This window comes from Malania oleifera, chromosome 12 (genome assembly GCF_029873635.1).
Source record: "Malania oleifera isolate guangnan ecotype guangnan chromosome 12, ASM2987363v1, whole genome shotgun sequence".
In the NCBI taxonomy this organism is placed as follows: domain Eukaryota; kingdom Viridiplantae; phylum Streptophyta; class Magnoliopsida; order Santalales; family Ximeniaceae; genus Malania; species Malania oleifera.
The window spans coordinates 36,313,075-36,335,127 of record NC_080428.1 but is presented as its reverse complement, the minus strand read 5'-3'; the positions used below and the strand labels follow the sequence as shown (position 1 = coordinate 36,335,127).

The window sequence follows — 22,053 nt, the reverse complement described above, 5'->3', positions numbered from 1 at the left end:
GTCGAGGGCCATGGAGGAGATATGATAAGAGAGGAGGACGACGACAGCGAGGAGGGGAGCGAGCAGTATAAGGCAAACAGATGCTCCCTCCTTGTCCTAGATTTTTTAGAAGACACCCAGGAGAGTGCCGAGTGAAGGAGGTTATCTCCTATCAGTGTCACCAATCTGGGCATATCGCGAGAAACTGCCAGGCACCACCAGCGGTAGCAGCTGCTCCTCGACCATATAGAGAAGGCTATCAGGCACCTTAAGGTGGATAGTAAAGGTATACTACCCCGGCACGAGTTTATGCACTGATGCCGGGAGATGCTCAGGCAGCTGGAGATGTGGCGACAAGTACTGTTTCAATACTGTCATTTAAAGCTACTATCTTGTTTGATTCTGGGGTGACTCATTCTTTTATCACCCGGGAATATGTTAAATTGTGTGGGTTCAAGACTCAACAGTTAGATATTAGTTTGTCTATTGCTACGCCGACTGGGGCTATAGGGACATATAGAAAGGTGCTTAGAGACTGTCCAGTGGGTATTCAGAGGAGGTCTTTGCTAGCTAATCTGGTTGTTTTAGATATGCATGGGTTTGAGGTAATCTTGGGAATGGACTGGCTAGCTGGTCACTATGCTAGCATTGATTGCCATCAGAGAGAGGTAGTGTTCAAACCTCCAGAAGGACAGGAGTATAGATTCATGGGATCATGTGTGCGCACCCCACCTCAGTTACTGTTTGCTATTCAGGCACGTGAATTGCTATTAGAAGGCTGCTAGGAATATTTAGCCTGCGTGAAGGCAATATTAGAAGGGGAGCTAAGGGTGAAGGAGATCCCAGTGGTGAGGGATTTTTCTGATGTATTCCCCGAGGATTTGCTGGGATTACCTCCTAATCGTGAGGTAGAGTTCATTATTGATCTGGTTCTGGGGACAATGCCGATTTCGAAGGCATCGTATAGAATGGCACCGATAGAGTGAAAGAATTGAAAGAGCAGTTATAGGAATTGTTAGATAAGGGGTTTATTTAACCCAGTGTGTCACCTTGGGGAGCACCGGTTTTATTTGTGAAGAAGAAGGATGGGTCGATGAGGTTGTGTATCGACTACATGGAAATAAACAAAGTAACTATCAAGAATAAATACCCGCTCCTACGTATCGATGATTCGTTTGACCAGTTATAGGAGACAGATTTTTTCGAAGATAGATTTACGCTCTAGGTATCATCAGGTGAAATTCAGGGCGGAAGATGTTCTGAAGGTGGCATGTAGAACACAGTATGGCCATTATGAATTTCTAGTTATGCCGTTTGGTTTGACGAATGCTTATGTAGTGTTTATGGATTTGATGAATAGGGTTTTTCACCAATATTTGGATCAGTTTGTGATGGTATTTATTGATAATATACTAGTGTATTCAAAGAGCCCAAAGGAGCATGAGGAGCATCTGAATATAGTGCTGTAGGTATTGCGAGAGAAGAAGCTTTATGCGAAGCTCAAGACTTGTGAGTTCTGGCTAGAACAGGTTACCTTCCTTGGACACGTTATATCCCGGGGTGGTATTTCTGTTGATCCGAGTAAGATTATGGCGGTAGTAAACTGGGTACGACCAAAGAACATGCACGAGATCAGGAGTTTCCTAGGATTGGCTAGGTACTACCGTAGGTTTGTTGAGGGCTTCTCTAGACTGTCAGGCCCATTGATGAGATTAACCAGGAAAGGAGTGAAGTTTAAGTGGTCTGATAAATGTGAACAAAGCTTCCAGGAATTGAAACAGTGAGTCATCACTGTGCCTATGTTGACGATTCCTTTAAGAGAAGAGGGGTTCGTAATTTATAGTGATGCGTCCCATAAAATGCTCGGATGCGTATTGATGCAGAGGGGGAGAGTGATAGCCTATGCTTCACGACAGTTGAAAGAATATGAGAAGAACTACCCTACCTACGATCTGGAGTTGGCAGCGATTGTTTACGCGCTAAAGATCTGGAGGCACTATCTATATGGGGGTAGGTGTGAGATATTTACTGACCATAAGAGCTTGAAGTATTTCTTCACATAGAAAGAATTAAATATGAGGCAGAGGAGATGACTGGAGCTAATAAAGGATTATGATTGCACCATCAGCTACCACCCAGGAAAGGCTAATGTGGTCGTTGATGCTTTGAGCCGAAAATCAGTGGGTTCATTTGTGTCTGCAGTAGAGATTTAGCATCCGATCCAAATGGATCTTGAAAGGCTCGGTGTGGAGCTAGTAGAGGGCGATCACCAGACGTTTATTGCTGACTTGGTTTCGCAACCAACTCTATAGGAGAGGATTAAAGCAACCTAGAGAAATGATGCATAACTAGTAGAGCTTTTAGGGAAGGTACAGGATGGTCAGGAAACAGAGTTCAGCATCTCAGATGATGGAGCCTTATGGTTTCATACCAAGTTATGTGTTCTTGCTGATTTTGAGATCAAGAAGGTCATTATGGAGGAAGCACATCGGTCCCTGTATACTATACATCCTGATAGCACTAAAATGTACAGGGATCTTTGAGAGACCTTCTGGTGGAGCAATATGAAGAGAGAGATAGCTCAGTTTGTGGATCAATGTTTCACGTGCCAGAAAGTGAAGGCTAAGCACCAGAGACCAGCAGGATCATTGCAACCACTCCACATTCCTGAGTGGAAGTGGGAGCATATAGCAATAGATTTCGTCTTAGGATTACCGCCGGCATTGCATGGAGAGGACGCTTCTGGGTAGTGGTGGATTGACTAACGAAGACTGCCCATTTTTTGCCGATCAGAGTTACCAACTCCATGGACAGATTGGCTGAGTTATATATCTAGGAGATAGTTAGGCTCCACGGGGTCCTAGTGTCCATAGTTTCAGATAGAGACCCATGGTCCATATCTCATTTTTGGAAGAGTCTGCAAAGGGCTATGGATTCTCAGTTGTTGTTCGGCATAGCTTTTCATCCTCAGACAGATGGGCAGATGGAGAGGACGATACAGATTCTGGAGGATATGCTGCGAGCATGTGTGCTGGACTTTGGAGGTCGTTGGATGCAATATTTGCCACTGGTTGAGTTTGCGTATAACATCAGCTACTAGGCCAGCATTGGGATGAAACCATATGAGGTGCTATATGGCAGGAGGTGCCGATCCCCGTTGTACTGGGATGGTATTGGGGAGAGATAGATATTGGAACTAGAGTTGATACAGCAGACTTAAGATAAAGTTAGACTCATCAGAGACAGGATCCGAACAGCACAGAGCCGGCAGACGAGTTATGCAGATACTCGCCGGAGAGAATTGGAGTTTGACGCAGGAGATCACGTGTTCCTAAAGGTGGCATCGATGAAGGAGGTTATGAGGTTTGGGAGGAAGGGTAGGTTGAGCCCTAGGTATATTGGACCATTCGAGATTCTAGAAAGAGTGGGACCAGTTGCCTATCGTTTGGCATTACCACCGGTCCTATCAAGGATCCATGATGTATTCCATGTTTCTATGCTGAGGAAATACGTCCCAGACGCCTCCCATGTGATCAGCTATGAAACACTGGAGTGGGGAGACACTTTAGCTTATGAGGAAGTGTTAGTGCAGATTTTTGACTGGAAAGAACAGGAGTTACGCATGAAGAAGATTCCACTGGTGAAAGTTTTGTGGTACAATCATGCCATTGAGGAGGCTTCTTGGGAACTAGAGGATCAAATGCGCTAGAGATATCCACACTTATTGAGTGAAACTTAGAGTTGAGTCAGTCAAGTGAGTGGAATAATATTGTATTTTTTTTATTTGTATAGTGTAACGTAGTATAGATAAGGTTTTAGTTTTGAAATATGAATGACTTTGGAAGAATTTTGGAATAGTTGTAATCTCTCAAAACCCTTTTTGTATCCACGGTATTCCTCCACCATAAGTGAGGGTAATTAATAAAATTGGAAGTGTTTTCTCTAAGAATGAGAGGTAGACGAATAGCAAATTTCGATGACAAAATTTTATTAAGGAGGGAAGAATGTAATAACCTAAAAAAGGAAATAGAAGATTAGTAGAGTGATTCCAAAAAAAAAAAATAATAATAATAATTAATTAATTAATTAATCAATTAATTAATCATAATTATAAAAAAAAGAAAAAAATAATAATTAAAATTTATTTTTATTTTTATTAATAAAATATATTATTATTATTATTATTATTATTATTAATATATATATATATATATAAGTAATCTATTTGAAGCTTTAGAGAAGCTTCAGGCAAATTATAGAAGCCCCCCCTTCTTCTATTTCTTCTGCAACTCACTCACTCTCTCTCTCTCTCTCTCTCTCTCTCTCTCCCTCTCTCTTCAGTTTCGTGACGGATTTTCGCTCGATCAAAAATCGAAAGATACCGTTGGGCTCCATTCTCCGCTGCGGTCATATCTACCGGAACGGATCGGTGATAAGAGTGGCGTAGGTGAACCTCCTAGGATAGGCCAATTTTCCTATTTCTTTATTTTCTTATAAATTATAAGTCCGATTGACGAACGGATACCACCACAAGGATCTATGGATGATTCTCTACAAGTCTAGCAGGACGAAATTCTCATGGGGTCATCGTGGGCAAAATCCCAAATTTGGGGTACGTGGGTTATTAAGGGGATTATTTTTAATTAATTAGGATTAATTTAGAAATGCTAAAATGTTGAGCATTTGGAGTTGAAGTAGAATTTTTGGAATTTAAGGTCCGGGTAAGCGCCGCAGGTGTAATTTTGGGACTCACAGGCAAAATTCAGAAAATTAAGTGGGGGTGTTAAATATTAGTTTAAATGTTAATTTGAGGTATATGGAGCCTAGAGATGGTTAGTTGGGTATTATTTTAGGGAAATAGGTTAATTAATTTGGGGAAAATGCAAATAGCAGGAGTTGAACTTCGGACGCCAAGGGCGTAGGATTTTGGTCCTAATGAGACTCTCAGTAAGTCGGATAAATGGAATAAATTATAGCAGTATTTTTAGAATTACCGTTTGAATTAATATATGAAAATGAGCATATTGTATTTTACTTGAAAATTATTATGATATAAATATCAGATAAATTGTGTGGCGTTTGAGTAATATTAATTTGTGATGCTTTAGAGTCTGAAATTAATATATTATGAATATTAGATGAAAACTATGTGACACATGACATGTGTTGAAAAATATGAAATATAACGATGGGTATTTTTTGAGAAAATATTGAAATGAGAAGGATTGATGTGATTAGTGGAAAATAATGAAATTTGGTATTTATATGTGAGTGGAAATTATTTGCATGAGAAATGAGTTTGTACAAATTATTGATATGAATATTTTGAGAAAATGTGAAAATACGTGAAATATGATATATATTATTACGAGATGATAAAATGTGCACAGAAAATTATGAAAATATTTATATTACACTGAATTGTGATATACTAGAATATGATTGATGAAATGCTAATACCGCTTAATAATTACGGGTATGTGGTAGTGAACCCTGATGGATGGTTATGAAATTAAGCATCGTACCGTTGCTAGTGGTGTTAGTGCAACCACACGAACTCTTGGAGCGTGTGGTGTGATGGTTGAGTAAGTCATTTTGTAGGGTTGTTGGGCCCCCTAAGTCCGGATAAGGGTTATAGGCTAGCCAGTGGTACTACAGACGCGATATGATATTTTGATCTAATCGGGTCGGCCAACCACAGTTAGATCCAACCTTCAAGCTGCACAACCTTGACCATGGGGAGAAGCATGGCGTGGATAGAAAGATCCTCAGGGTGACCATGAGTTATAGATGCGATGTTGGTATTTGATACCAAGGATACTCATGAGCCGGAAAATAAAATGGAAACAGAAAGTGAAAAATGATAAAATTAGCTAAATTGAGAAATGAAATAAAGAATGGAAATTGAGAAACTAAAAATGATAAAATTGTGAAATGGAACTATGTGAGTTAATAATATAAATAATCAAGGCGAAATGAAACTCTCCACCTGAGGGCTTACTGAATAAAGTGAGTTCCCTGATAGGTATCAGATGTGGTCATACCTGACTGCATAACGTGTTAAGGTAGAGGGAAGCTACCTATATGGGTTGGTAATCGTCCCTATTCTCAGGAATTTCATGGATAAATATATGTTGGAAATTATTAAATTTAAGAAATGGTTTTAAAGCTTATAAAAGCTTGTGTTGTATATCTATATGATTATGAGAATGTGTATATTAGGGTATTTTCTTAGATGAAACGATGGTTTGAAAAGTAAAGTCTATTATAACTGAACTCATGTGACCATACATTGTAAATAATTTATTCCTTCTTAATGAGATGTGTCTCACCCAAATTATCTAAATTTTTTAGGGAACAGGGATAGATCGGGTGATAGAGCTCTGTAATCATAGGGAGCTAAGACCTTGACACACACAGGGTGAGTTTTTGGTGGACTAGGGAGGTTTGATTCCCTAGGGTTGTATTGTTTTGGGTATAAGATAGTATTATGTATATGTATATTTTGATACTCTGAGTATTGTATTTTGAATGATATAAATATATTGTCTTCCACTATTAGGTTTTATAAATAAAATGATTTTTTACCCGGTACCCAATGCGGGTTGGGTTGTATGAAAGGTAATAGGGTTGTTGACGTGGCCGATTTATGAATGTTGTCGATGATGTGTAAATTATTTATTGTTGTTTATGGAAAAAAAAATTTATGAAAATCAAGGCGTCACACACGGTCCCACTCTTATTAACCCTTCACGGTCCCACTCTTATTGACCCTTCGGAGTCCCACCCTTATTGACCCTTCACGGTCCTATCTTATTGACCCATCACTGTCCCACCTTATTGACCCATCGTGACCCCACCTTATTGACTCATCGCGGTCCCACCTTATTGACCCATCACGGTCCCACTCTTATTGACCCTTCGCGGTCCGCTCTTATTGGCCCATTGCGGTCCCATTCTTATTAGCCCTTTGCGGTCTCACTTATGTTGATCCTTCAGTGGTCATTTTTAGGAAGTCACACTTTGGTTTCTTTTATTACATTTGGCCCGATCCAAAATCAGCATATTTTATCTTTGCAGGTTTGTTGCTACATATAACGTAGGAGAGTTCCTACTTTTATTTTCAAGTAACGAAGCCTACAAAGAGGGGCAGGTGTAGACACCCCATTTTTATCCCAGGCCCAATACAACAAAAGTATTATTATTATTACTATTATTATTATTATTATTATTATTAATTTTACTATATTATTATCATTATTATTTTTCTGTTATTATTATTATTTTACTACTATTGTTAGTATTATTATTACAATTACTTTTAGGGTTAGAAGCCTATAAAAGGCTTGCAAACCCACACACAAAGACACGGGGAGCCGGGGGCGTACAAAAAAAAAACCCTATTTTCGCTACAGCAGTGCCCCCGTGTACCGGCTGCTCCAGTCCATCTCATTCTCGCCCTCTCTCTCCATATCCACGGCCCTAAGCAGCAACCCAAGAACAGCTGCAGCCCTATTCCCATCTCTCTCGCGGCCACAAAAAAAAAAAAGTCTTTCCTCCCCACCTTCCTCGATCTCCACCAGCAGATCTTCAGACTTCCTTCAACCGGAGCACTGTTGTCAACCAGCCATTCCTCTCTGCTCCGACCAGGACATCCCCTCCCTGCAGCTTCTCTCCTTTTTGCTTTCTTTTAGTCTCAGTTCTCTCCCTCTTTTCCCTGCCAGCTACAGCCGAAAGCTCCTTGAGAAGCTACATCTTCTGCAGCAGCCGAGCATCAGACCACCTCCATGATTTCTTGCAACTCCACCCCCCATCACGTCCAACGGCAACACCATCCGGTTGTCTGCTCAGTACTCGCCTGCAACTCCGGCCACAAGCCTCCTAGTAACCACCCCCACAACATAGCAGCCAGGTGCGCAACCCCTTGCTGCAAACACCGTCGTCGTCGCCCCCAACCTCTCCACAGCAGCCAGGCTCCAGCAACCAATCGAGAAGCTCCTCTGCCTCCATCTTCACCACCATCGAGCCCAACTATCATCTCCGGCAGCCGACACCCTCCTCCACACCCTAAGGCGGACAACACTGCCAAGGAGAACGAGACACAGTCGCAGGGGGCAGAATCGCAGGCATCACCCACAACACCATTAGCAACTTCCATTCACGGCACCCCTTGCATCTCCGGCAACTATCGTCGTTCGCTGTCGCCGTGCCCAGCTCCGGTTACCTTCTCGGGCTGTCATTTTATATTATTCTTTTTTGGGTTGGATTTACGTTGTATATTTAGGATTTGTCTTGTTTCACTTCCATGATTAGGTCTTACGCTTAACTTTTAGAGTTTAATTCGCGACCATGTTTTAGGAAGTTTCCTTTATTGTTAATATTAGGATTTTATTTTTGAAGATTTGATTATTTGTTTTATATATATATATATATATCTATGTATGTATATTATATATTATATATGTATTATTATTCTAGTGGTATTATTATTAGTACTTGCGTGTTATGATCATTATTGCTATTATATAGTATTAGTATCCTATTATTTTCCTTATTTTTTATTTTTTATTATATTAGCCATTTGAAATTTTAGGAAAACTACAAAAAAAAAAAATCATAAAAATAGAAAATTAGAAAAAAAATTTTAGACTTGATTTTCATAATTTTTGCCTTAATTCTCTTTTTGTTATTTCAAAATTCAGTAAAATTTGGGAAAAATATAAAAATAAGAAAAATAGAAAAAATCAAGAAAAATATTTTGAGACTTGTAAATCATTTTTTGACACCATTTAAGTTCCAAAATTCTTCCAAACTAGTATTTTAATACTTAGAAAAATCCTATAAGATTTCCAAAATTTGGATTTTAATATTTTGTAAAGCGTTTTCTCGATTTTCATCCCTATGATTGCAATTAAAAAGGGTATAAGCTCTTCAGGCTTTACTTGTCCCGGTTATGAGGGAATATATATATATATATATATATATTATGTATATTTTTGTATAATTTGTTTATTTATTTATTTATTTATTTATTTTACATGTGTATTTGTAAATTCACAAAAGGAGTAATATAAAAAACTTTTTAAATTTACTTTGGGATAATTTCGTAATTAATTAGGTACCGTTTGTAAAAACGGGCGCATAGCAGGTGCTCATACCTTCCCCTCGCGTAACTGAACTCCCGATCTCGGCTTTGGTAATGTCATTATACCCTTAACCGGGTAGGAATTAAGTGTTCTAACCACACTAAAAGGTTAGTGGCGACTCCATTCATATTTTTCTCGAAAATTTAAATCACATTTTTATTTCGCCACCCTGGGGCACCCTCGCTCCGGGACGTCGCGACAATAGACATGTATGCATTAGGGGTTACATGAAGAGTTCCACTTTTCTTAACTAGTGCAATCATCAGTGCACCCTTCGAAATATTCCATTCATTACCAATGAATGTTGTGTTATATCCTTCATCTGCCAGTTGACCAACAAAGATCAAGTTCTTCCTCAAATCTAGAATATATCTAACATCTCTTAGCTTCCATACTGACCCGTTCATCTTGATCTTCACTGTCCCCTTGCCGGTTATGTTGTAAGGTTGATTATTGCCAAGGTATACTTTACCGAAGTCACCTGGTGTATACTTCTATAGGAAGTCTCTACTGCAAGTGGCATGAAATGAAACTCCAGAGTCTAACACCCAAGACTCCTTTTTGCTCTTTAAAGAGCATATCAACATATCATCATTTTATTAAGCAATTTTTGCTTCTGTCTTCACCTTGTTCTTTCTTCGGACCTTTGCACTAGTTTCTGTAATGACTAGTTTTTTCACAGTTCCAGCATTCTATATTCTTTGTGCCAGGGGAACCTATGTCCTGAGAATCTCTGGGATTTTTGGATCTAGACCTAGATTTGTCGCAATTGTTTGATCGTCCATGTCTACTTCCCCTATCTCGACTTTCCATGTTCAAGGCTAAACTCGAAGTGGAACCATGGTTTGACTGCATTCTGATTTCTTTCGTCAAAATCATGCTAACAACCTCATCGTATACTAGTTTTGATTTCCCTGCGGAGCTACTGATTGCGGTAACAATATCATTCCAACTTTTAGGCAACTGAATGAGAATCAGTGGGGTACGAATCTCACTATCAAATGTAATCTCAACTGAAGCGAGCTGATTTAACAACTCGTCAAAACTATTCAAATGTCTGCTGAAACTTTCACCTACAGACATGGTCATAGTAAATAACCTTTTCATAATATATACCTTATTAGCAGCTGACGGCTGCTCGTACATGTTAGAAAGTGCATCCATTAGAGACTTGATGGTTGATATGTGCTTGATATTAAATACCACAGACTTTGACAACGTCATTCTGATAGCTCCGAGAGCTTTTCAGGCAAGCAACTCCCACTCATCCTCATTCATAGATCTTGGATTTCCCTTCAATGGTAAGTGCAACTCCTTCCGAAATAAGTAATCTTCAGTCTGCATCTTCCAGAAACCAAAATTGTTGTCGTTAAACATCTTGATCTTTGAGCTCTTTTCATTCGACATCTCGATTCACTAATCTAGAGATGGAATTAGCTCAAATGAACAACATGGTTAGATCCAGAATAGTCGAAAACCTTATAAATGGTTTAAGTCTTTTGAAAAATGGCTTTGAAATGACTCCAGAAACTTGGTCAAACTTCTCAGTCAAAAAAGATCAAACTTAACAGAATATTCCTAAACTTAAAGGAATATACCAATCATTAATGACGCCGTTACTTGACACCATTACTGACGCCGTTACTAACGTCGTCTATTGATGTCGCGGGGATGGGGTCCACTATTGATGTGGCACTATGGGGCCCACTTGTTAGCAGATTCTGTGGGTCCCAAATGTTGACGTGGCATATGACGTGGCATAGGCCCAGGGTGATATGGCAGCTGACTGGGCAATGATGCGACTGTTGACTAGGCCGCTTACTCAACACCACGTGGCACTGACGTTGCTGACGCAACGTTGTCTTCAACCTTTCGTTGCTTCGCCAGGCGTTCATTGGTGCGTGGGTGCACGTGGGATGACCTGCCAACTGTCTGCTGGCGCGTGAAAGCAGGTGGAAGCACGTGGACATGTCGTTTGGACGTTGGCAGTGCGTGCAAGCACGTGCGGTGTCATTTGGGCTCCTTTCGAGCTCCGGTTTGTACTGTTGGCTTCACCTCGATGAGAGGAACACAGTGGTGCTCTTAAAATGCAATTTTGAGACACTAGACTGGGCTGTGTTTTTCAGTGAATTTCTCCAATCTGACGTTTCTACTCCAAACTAGACTTTGATACCACTTGTTAGGAATCTACGAGCAATAAACACACACTAGGAAAATAAGAGACACCAGAAATTACGTGATTCTTTCTAGATTGACCTACGTTCATGGAGCACACCACAATCCACTATGAAATTGGGAGAAAATACAAACTCTCTTCTCAGCTCTCTCTGCACTCTTCCTCACACTCTTTTCTACACACATTTTCCCTTGCACACACTTCTCTATTTATAGATGGCTAGAGAAATTATAGTAAATGGTGGATTAAATTGTAATCAATTTCCGCTTCAATCAATAGTCACGGATAGCTGCGGATTACAGCTCAACGCGGCTCAACAACTCACACGCGGCAACAGCTCACACACGTCTCTAGCTCTAGCTACTCAACATGTATTGACTTTCAACCTCATTTAGAGAAATATAATAAAATAGGTAAATTCCTCTATTGTCTTCTAAAATTATTGTGAAGTCCTAACCCCATTTAGACATATAATAAACATAAATTTTATTATAAATCTACATATACCCTCTAAATAATAATATTTAAACTTATTTGAAATTCAAAAAAATCAATATGTGATAATTTAGTAAATAATAATAATAATAATAATAATAATAATAATAATAATAATAAATGTTTTAGATAGCAAATCCCAATTCAAAAATTGTAATATGCTTGTACTTTTTTTATGGGAAGCTAGAAGTCATATATGAGATTTTTTCCAAAAAAAAAAAAAAAATTTATTTATAGTTATTAAATTGTTTACGCATCTTGTTATGTAATTATTACAATTTAATCTTTCGCACAACTTTAATTAGAGCATTCTTGTTATCTCATATCATATCATATCTTATATTTAAAAGATTTTTGTACTCACATATCTAGGTGGTATGATCATATTATTTCGTATCTATGGTGTTTTGTAGCATTAAATTTTTAGGAATAACTTTTAATATTTATGCTTTAATATTCATAAACTTTAACTATGAGAATGCATTATTAAAATATTTTAAAACTATATATAAACTTTATTAAAAATTATGAAATTTTTTTAACAAGATTATTCACATACAATATGTGCAAAGCACTAGCTATATTTACAAGTACATATATCCATATTTATGTAACATTTTTCTAGGGTAATGCTTTCTATAACTACAAGGCAAATGACATTTCTTTTAGCTTGTTGATTTTTTCCTCCTTTAATGGCATCCTTGGTTCGTCCTGAGCAAAGAGTTATAATGTGCATATTTGCATGTATACATTGGTGGTAAAAAATTAGTTTGGTTTGTAGTTTACTTCGCCATACATTTATGAGTGTTAGAAAGTTGTGATGGAAACGAGAGTTACACTACATGAATTTGAGATTTGAAAGTTCAATAAATTGTAAAATGCCCAAATAACAAGAGAAAAAATGCCAAAATTTCGTCAAACTACAGGCATACATTGTTAAACAATCTCAAATTTGTCAGCTTAATTTTTTATAGTTCATTCGTCAAACTACACCCTAGATGAGTTAGTTGACAATATGAGAGAAATATTTTTAACAACTTATGTAGATAGTAATTATGGACAGAACTGAGGAATTACATTTTATTTTCCCAATCCTAACCTTCCCCATGTGAATGTTGAGAGTTAAATGGGCTGAGTTGTAGCTTAAGAAAGCCTTTTGCATAAACATTTCGACAGCCTAGTTCAGAAAGATGAGTGAAACAAATTGAATAGCGAGTTTTCAATCTTCTTTGTTACTTGAAAGCTAGCTTATTATTTCATGGCTCTGAGTGCATCTCCTGCCTTTACACGCTGCCTTTAGCTTCAATAAGAAAGATAATACTTCACACATATGCGGTCGTTCCTCAGGCTCTGGACAGGTGCATGACAACGCTAGTTGAAGGAGTTCTTCAATTATTTCGACATGTTTCTCATCAAAAATGCTTGAAGCTAGATCCAAATCCACAATTTCAAGAAGTCGATTCCTTCCACACTGAAGGCTTATTTCCACAAGTTGATGCAAAGTAATTGGCAAACCATCCTCTTGGGTGAGCCCTATTGGCCTCCGCTTAGTTAAGAATTCCATCACTATTATACCAAAGCTGAATACATCCACTTTTGTCGTAACTTTCCTCATGTATGCAAATTCTGTGAAAATTTGAGAGAGAACAAATAAAAATTAAAACTTGATTTACAATTGGGACGGTAGAACAATCAAAATCTAATCTGCAAACAAGTTAATTTCAACTTATATAAGGATATGCATAAATTAGAATTTACTATTGCTCGATCATATTTTTCCGAATAACTTACAATTTCATAGTGGAAAAGAATTGACTTAAATTAAAAAAATAAAATAAAGATTCAATTAATTATGTCAAAAATAAGTTAAAACATGTTATACAATGCATGTGTTTGACGGCTAGTACATGTGCAAGGAAATTCTTTCGTTGGTGTTCAATTTTTATTTTTCTAAAATATTTATTGTAAAAATATGTGTAAGAAAATATTTTGTATGATATAACTAATCTATACCTATAGTTGATACATAAATATTAAACCCTAAAAGATCCCCATATGAATTCTAATTGAAACTTAAATTTATTGGAATGCTTTAGAATATTAAAATTAGACACTTCATGCTTTTTGCTGTTTTTCTTTTGTTTTGTTATGTTGTGTGAGTTTTGTTTTGTAGGTCCTAATTTGTTTTGTTTTGTTTGGACTTGTAACCCGGTTTTTGTTGGATGTTGATGTTGTTCTTTGGGAGATTTTTAACGTTTGTCTTTTGTTATCTTTCATTGATTGTCTTGTAACCACGGTATTCCTCTACCAAAAGTGAGGGTTTATCAATAAATAAATGGAGGTACCGCCCTTCCTTAAAAAAAAAAAAAAAAAATGTAATGTGTAAGAGTCTTTAGGAAATAAAAAGAGGGCAAAAAATTGGGAGAACTTTGCGCATCCACTTTCTTGTTTTCCTAAAACATCTCTATAGAAGTATTAGTTAGATAGAAAAGCTAATGACAATACAAGAAAATACATATCCAACAACTAATCTATAATTGCTTAAATAATACATAAATATCTATAACTAGTTAGCGCATAATTAATTCATAGCTATGTAGTCATAACATTGTTTTTGGGCTTTACCTAACAACTTGAAAATAGAAAGGATTTTAATGAAACTATATGACAAAACAAGAGTAGAGAATTTTATGCAACATTTCCTACAGAGAAGAATAAAGAGCTGGAATTACAATTAGCTAGGGTCAACGAAACATTACCTGGTGGAAGATACCCTATGGTGCCTTCGAATGCAAGCCCTGAGGATCCGTTGTGGAGGTGAACAGCAAGAACTCGAGCTGTTCCAAAATCACTCACATGGACCTCCCAATCTCCATCAAGGAGAATGTTAGAAGGCTTTAGGTCACAGTGAACTATTGGGACATGATAACCTGAATGCAAGTAATCCAAGGCACTTGCAATAGAAGCAAAAACATTGATTCTCTCTGACAGTGTCCACCTCGAATGATCAGTGTAGGGCTCATGGATAACGCTCTCCAAGTTTCCATTCTCCATATATTCCAGAACTAGAGCCTTTAGCTTCCCACTCTCCCAAGCATAACCAAGTACCCTGGCTAGATTTCTGTGCTTCAACTGGCTTAGGGCGTTGATCTCTCTGTTGAAGCACTTTGATGAGAATTGGTGCAAATTCAATTTTTTTACAGCTATAATCTGTCCATTGTCCAACTTGCCTTTATATACTGTGCTCAAATTGCTAGCACCAATGATGTTCTCTTCACTGAATATATTTGTAGCCATTTCTAAATCCTTATGGTCAAATCTCTTAAGGTCTAATGCTGAAATATACTCTGGTTCCAGATTCACAGCCCCTTGTTTTTTATGCACCGTAATGTATTTGATGAGGGAAACAATAACCAAAAAAGCTGCTCCAAATGCAAGGAAAATTATTGCAATTTTTTTAGAGAAACTATGCCAAGCAGTTTGTTTGCTACAGTTGTGGAGAAAGGCAGCCCCACAAAGATCCAGGTTTCCAGCAAAACTGGATATACTAATGTTTCTAAATATACCAGTCTTTGGAATAGGTCCTTCAAGTTTATTGAAAGAAAGGTTCAAAGTTTTCAAGGAGGAGAGACTGCCAAAGCTTTCAGGAATTAAGCCATAGAACCTGTTATGAGAAAGGTCAAGGGAAACAAGATGCTTGAGATTCCCCAAACTTTTAGGGAGTCCACCATTGAACAGATTTCTTGAAAGGTTCAATCTAGTAAGCAAAATCATTTGTGTAAAAAAATTTTCTTGGATTTCACCAGAAAGTTCATTGGTAGATATGTCAAGTGAAAACAAATTTTTACAGCCTCCAACCGTTTCAGGAATGATTCCTGAAAGTTTGTTATTTGAGATGTCGATGGTTTGTACCATTTCCAACATACCAAGCTCATTTGGAATGGCTCCTGTTAAAAGGTTGTATGATAAGTTCAGATATAACTGCATGCTTCTCATACCTGCAATCACAGACCCAGGAATGGATCCTGTGAGATGGTTGTGAGAGAGATCCAACGACATCAGTCCACTAAGATAGGCTATACTTTTTGGGATGGACCCATTAAGCATGTTTCCATTGAGATGTAAGCCTAAAAGCAACTTAAGATTAGATAGTGCATCTGGAATTGCACCTATGAACCTGTTATTTTGCAGCTCTAGATCAGTCAAACGTGTTAGATCAAAAAGTTTCTCAAGAATTGCACCTTCTAGCATGTTATCATGCAAAAAAAGACCTTGAAGGAGCGAGAGTTTTGATAATTCAGGAGGAACTAGACCTGAAAAGTTATTTGTAGAAAGATCTAAGCAGATCAATTGAGTTAGATTGCCAATCTCCCGTGGAATTGGCCCTGCCAATGAATTTCCACCGGCTTGCAGAAACTGTAGATTAATGAGTTTGCCCAAACCCGGTCTCAGCATTCCTTCAAAACCATTTAAAGATATAACAAGTCTATTTAGATTTGAACAGTTAAAAAGGTCATCTGGAAGCTCCCCTGACATATTATTATCCCCAAGAATAAGGGATGTTAGGTTCTGCAGCTTCCCTAAACCCTGAGGAATTTTCCCAATTAATCTGTTCATACACAAATCTATCTGGACAAGATGTGTGCAATTGGAAAGGCAAGAGGGAATGGATCCATTGAGTTCGTTGAAACCCAGGTATAGGATCTCCAAATTTTGAAGTGAGCAGATATTCAACGGAATAATCCCTGTAATGGAATTCCAAAATACGCTTAGAGTAACAAGCCTCTTACAAAGAACTATCTCAGATGGAAATTTCCCAGAAAGCTTATTCTCAAACAACTGAAGTGACTCTAAATTTGATAAATTCCCAATTTCCCGAGGTATGTCCCCCGATAATTGGTTTTTACTTAGGTCTAAAGACTGGAGATTAGCCAAATTTCCAATGCCAGTTGGGATTGTGCCATTAAGTTTATTGAGGCTGGCATCGAGCTTTCTCAAGGACGTCCAGTTGCACATGCTTTCAGGAATCTTTCCTTTTAAGAGATTACTGCTAAAATCCAAGGACTGAAGATTTCCAAGGTTTCCTAATTCTGCTGGGATGGGACCAAAAAGAGAATTCCCATAGAGTGTAAGCTCTAAAAGCTGAGAGCAATGCCCCAACTGAGTTGGAATGTGCCCAGTGAAAGAGTTTGAAGTTAAATCAAGAACCTTGAGGCTGGTAACGTTTCCAAGGAATGGGGAGATTTTACCTCGAAGGTTCTTTCTAACCAGGGATATGGAAATGACATGATTGGAGGGAGGATGACAGGCAATGCCAGACCAGTTGCAGTGATGGTTTGCATCGGTCCAATCTGCAAGTGCCCCAAATGGGTCATCTGTGATGGAATTTTTGAAGGCTTTCAAAGCCTCAATTTCAATCTCCAAGCTGAGCTCTGCAGGAACCACCACAAATGGAGCAGAAACAAAACAAACTAGGATGATAAACAACCTGATAGTTTGAGAAGGCATTGCTACTGCAATTCATTAAGAGATTATTTTGATACCAATATGAAATATGAGCAAAAACAGTGAATATATATAGTTCTAAATCAATATCTGAACCGGCAAATCTGCGCAAATTTGATAGTATGCTGACCAGACAATAAAAAAGGATGAAGCAAATAATTGGGCATATTTCTGACCGAATTAAAAAAACCATATACTAAGTCAATTCCTCTCTCTCTCTCTCTCTCCCCCGCCCCCCCGGGGATAAATGCATCGCGTTTGGTAGATCCATGGAAATAATAACTTGGGGCTCGCAGATGTTTGACTGTTTTAGGTTGCCAATCCATTCACCAATTTTCTATCATCTCACCATCTCTCCATCTCGCTCATCTGTCCTGGGCATGCTCTCACGTCTATTGTTCCTCTCTTCCAGAATATTATTTGTTATTATTAAAAATGTAAAAAAAAAATATTATGATCTAAAAAAATAATAAATAATTTAATAAAAAAATATTGAATTGAAGTCATATATTTTATAAACTGCAAAACTGAATAATCATGTTTTATGAGTGTTTATAGAAATGACTTATTTTCATTTCATTATAATTGCTATGTTAGAAAAAAAAATTAAAATTGTGGTTGGCATAATCATTTTGTGATACTAATGAAATGTAATAACAATACAAAAGCATTTGCTTGTGCCTAGAAACAGTGGGGAGAAGGAGATGTGCGACTAGAATAGAGGAAAAATTGGAGAGTAGTACATATGTGTGGCTGTCCATTAAGTATTGGAAGAGAGTTTTGAGCAAAAACATGACAGGAATGACTCAGTTAAAGGATGCTGATGTTCAAATATTGCAGAATCTGGAAGTACAAATTGTAAATAAAAGAATTAAAACTATGCAATGTGTGAGATGACTAAAACCGAGGCAAAGGAGGTTGAAACTAAATTTGGACGGGAACAGCTTGAGGAACCTAGGGCCGGCGGGTGGTGGTGGCATCCTTAGAGATTATACAAGTTCTTTTGTTTTTGATTTTTCAAAATATTTTGGTTCTTGTTCAAATAATGTAGCTGAATTGAGAGTTGTGTTGGAAGGAATAAAGATTTGCAGACATTTGGGTCATACCAGTATTGATATTGAATGTGATTCGAATATTGTAGTAAATTGGGTAAGACTTTGTAAGTGCTCCTTGTGGTATTTGTGAGATTTTTGGGATCAGCTTATTGGTTTATTGGAGGGAGTAGATTTTTCGATAAATCATTGGTATAGAGAAGGGAACAAAGTGATAGATGCTTTGACTCGACAAGGTGCTATAGGGAGGAATAGTTTGTTTACAAATAATAGTCAACTTCCTAGAGTTATCAATGGTTTGTATAAATTGGAGAAAATGGATACGACTTATATGAGATATGTATAGCTGATTTCATATTGGTATTGGTTTATGCTTATATGAGGGTTTTTTTTTTTTAATTTTTTGCATAAGGTGTTTTATTGGTTTGTAGGTCCTTGTTTTGTTGTTCGGACTTATAGTCCTGTTTTGGCTGGATGTTGGTATTGTTTTTTGGGAGGCCTTTAAAGTTTTTTTTTTTTTTTCTATTATAATCTCACATTGTTTGTCTTGTAACCATGGTATTCTTCTGTCAAAGTGAGGGTTTATCAATAAATAAATGGAGGTGCCGCTCTTCTTTAAAAATAATAATAATAATAATAATAATAATAATAATAATAATAATAACAATACAAAAGCAATTCCATTTCTACCTTTATTATATTTTTTCCTAAATTTCTTTCCTACTATAATTCCATTCTTCAACTAAACAAGGATAAGAGTCTTCGATACTTTCATTTTTAGAGCTACACATATGAGGCAAAGTTACATAAATTTTTATGGGGTGCTCACCCTCATCTACTATCTCACTTCTTACGCAATATCATGATTTTTTATTCAGGTTATATACTAGAATTAAGGGAAGGAGTTAGAAGAATCTAAAAAATGCTGCTTTCATATGAGAGGTTTTATGTTAAAATTTTGAGAGAGAGTGGGATGAAGGAGTATTTGTTGTCCTTTATAAGAAATATTTATGACTAATTGTTTTTGCATTTAGATGGACCGATGATTAGTTGTTTTGCATTTATAATTATAACTTTAAGAGAGTCTTACTTTTTGCAGAGACAGTATAAATTTTTATATATTTGTATGTCTGATTTTGCTTATGAAATTATCAAACTATTAAAATATTCTTACTTTTCGATTGTTAAAACAAAAGAAAAGTGAGACGAATGAATAATCATAAAAACCTTTCTTACAAATGACAAATTATTTGTTATTTATGAATTATATAATTTGAATCCTCATTAATTTATTACGAAATTGAGTTGAATGTAAATTGTATTCACTAATTTGATCATTTGCTTAATCTATTATGAATTATATTGTCAAGTTTATCTAATACAAAGGTCTCAAACTTTAATAATTAGGATGTTCTTAGGAGACAATAAAGAAAAGTGAGTATAGTTTGAAACGATAAATGTCTATGACTTAAATTGGACATTTTACAATAAAGTCTTGTTTGCAATTTCTTAAATTTTTTTAGAAAAGTACCTTTTTTGAAAAAAAGTACTTAAAAAATATAATCTCAAACTACTTTTTGGATAAATACTTTTTTTCGTAGACATAGGTGGTTCCAAACACTACCATTTACGAGATAGGTACATACTATCCCAACATAAAACTAATTTAAATGTGGAATTATGCACAACCCATTTGTTATTCACACATTTTGTTAGCCTATTTTAAGGATGAGTGAGTTAAAACTTAAGCGACAGATATATTTATTAACCAAACTAGTCTTTAATCTTGCATGTGCATATACATTAAACAAATCAAAATTCACAAGATAAAATCATTACTAGTTTTTATTTACCTCTTTTATTTTAGGATATTTATTTTATTTTTTAATCAAATGATTTTAGGTTCAATTCTTAGGCTATTTAAACTAAAATTTCTAAATGTATTTTTTATCTACAAGATTATTTATACTATTATATTCATACTTTTATATATGTTATGAATATAAATTACTAGTTTATTTTGTTTTCTAGCCAAATGGAGTTTTTTTTTTTAGATTTAAGCATTAGCTCATCTAAAGCAGATTTTCTAAATGAATTTTTATCTAATTTTGATTGAATTCATTTCTTTTAAAAAATAATTTGTCCTATTTTATACAAAAATATTTTTGCCACTAAATTTTACCGTATTTGAACTTTTATTTGAGTATGTGTATATATTGCCAAATTATTTTATTTTATTTATTTTTTGCCAAATGAAATTATTTCTTTTCTCTAAGACATGCTAAATGTAATCTTATCAAATTTAATTAAATTGAACTTATTATTTTTTTAAAGAAATTTTGTGTGAGATGCTTTGAGAAGAAAACCAAAAGACAGTGCTATTCCCATATACTCACGCAACCAATTCTATGGTAGTTAGAGTTAGTTGTTGGCACCTTATAACACTTCTCCTTGCCCTCTTCTTTAATTATTTTTTTTCTTTTTTGAAAAATAAGATTAGAAATTAGCTTTAAAATTTACTTCAAATAAGAAGGTTTTTTTTTTAATATTTTATAAAATTATTACTTTTTTAACTTGCCAAACAATATTTATTGTATACAAAAACAATAAATTTTAAACATTTTTTAAAAGTGTTGCCAAACAAGGAATAAATCTCATTTTCCTAAGAGCCCTCCAAGAAACTGTCATTCCACAATCCACACCATCATAAGCCTTTACGTTCAACTAACATCGAATTTGCTTTAAGGAATAAAGTGAAATAGGAAAAGAATGAATAAAAATTTGAATGAATAGTACGATGAAATCAACTGATAAATTTAATTCCTTTTCGTCAAATCGTCATTCTTATATGCCAAACGTGTAGTAAAATAATAACTAAGAATTTCCCTTTTATTAGTTCACAACACTTTTGTTGTCAAAATTCATAATGTCCAAAACAACTGAAATTAAAGTTTGTTGGTCTAACAAAGCTTAATCTCATTTTGATGATAACAAATTAAGAATACTAGTTGTGCTTTCAAGATTAAATTTCAGGTATTAAGGTTTTCACAAGAACAATGGTTGAACCCAATGAAGATTGGCTAAAGATCAACTTAAAGTCACAAGTCATGAAGAATATAAGTTTTCTAAAGCATTAATTAAGCTTGCAAGATGTTAAAGCTATACGATATGAAGACTTAGGATTTAAATGTATTTAATGTTTATTAGAGTCTCATGTTAGTACTCTTAGACTTCAAATTTGACACCGAAGCTCTTAGAAAGTAATATTGGACTTAGAGACTCGATTTAGAATATGGAAAATACTTATATAAAGTCCAAAATACTTTTCAAAGTTAATATAAACTAGTTTTGAATTCAAAATATGAAAAACACTGTGAGGAATGGTGTATTCCCCAAAGGGGGCTGAAGTGGGTATTTAAAAATTCTAGGTCAAGTTAGCGCTAATTTTAAAATACAGTCAGTATTATGCAAGCCTGAAGCTTTTCATGCAAACTCAAATCCCCCAAATATTAATGTATGCAAATATTTAAAATATATACAACAATCACAACACATTAAATATAGGCTTACAAGAACTAAAAGTAAAGAGAGAGTAGAAGATAGAGCGCAAACACAATATTTTTGCGAGGTTCAGCCATACCCGCCTACGTCCTCACTACAAGCCAACCTGCTTGAGGATTCCACTATCCTGTTCACTTAA

The 22,053-nt window shown here is 36.0% G+C and overlaps 1 protein-coding gene across 1 annotated transcript; it reads right to left on the bottom strand.

Annotated features, from left to right (window-relative positions):
* Positions 1 to 12,890: 12,890 nt before the first annotated feature.
* LOC131143875 (LRR receptor-like serine/threonine-protein kinase FLS2) lies at positions 12,891 to 17,304 on the bottom strand. The gene is made up of 3 exons (XM_058092237.1): positions 14,556 to 17,304; positions 13,084 to 13,422; positions 12,891 to 12,973 (listed from the first exon to the last, which is right to left on the bottom strand). Exons 1-3 carry the CDS (start codon positions 17,302 to 17,304, stop codon positions 12,891 to 12,893), a joined length of 3,171 nt encoding a protein of 1,056 aa, XP_057948220.1.
* Positions 17,305 to 22,053: the final 4,749 nt, after the last annotated feature.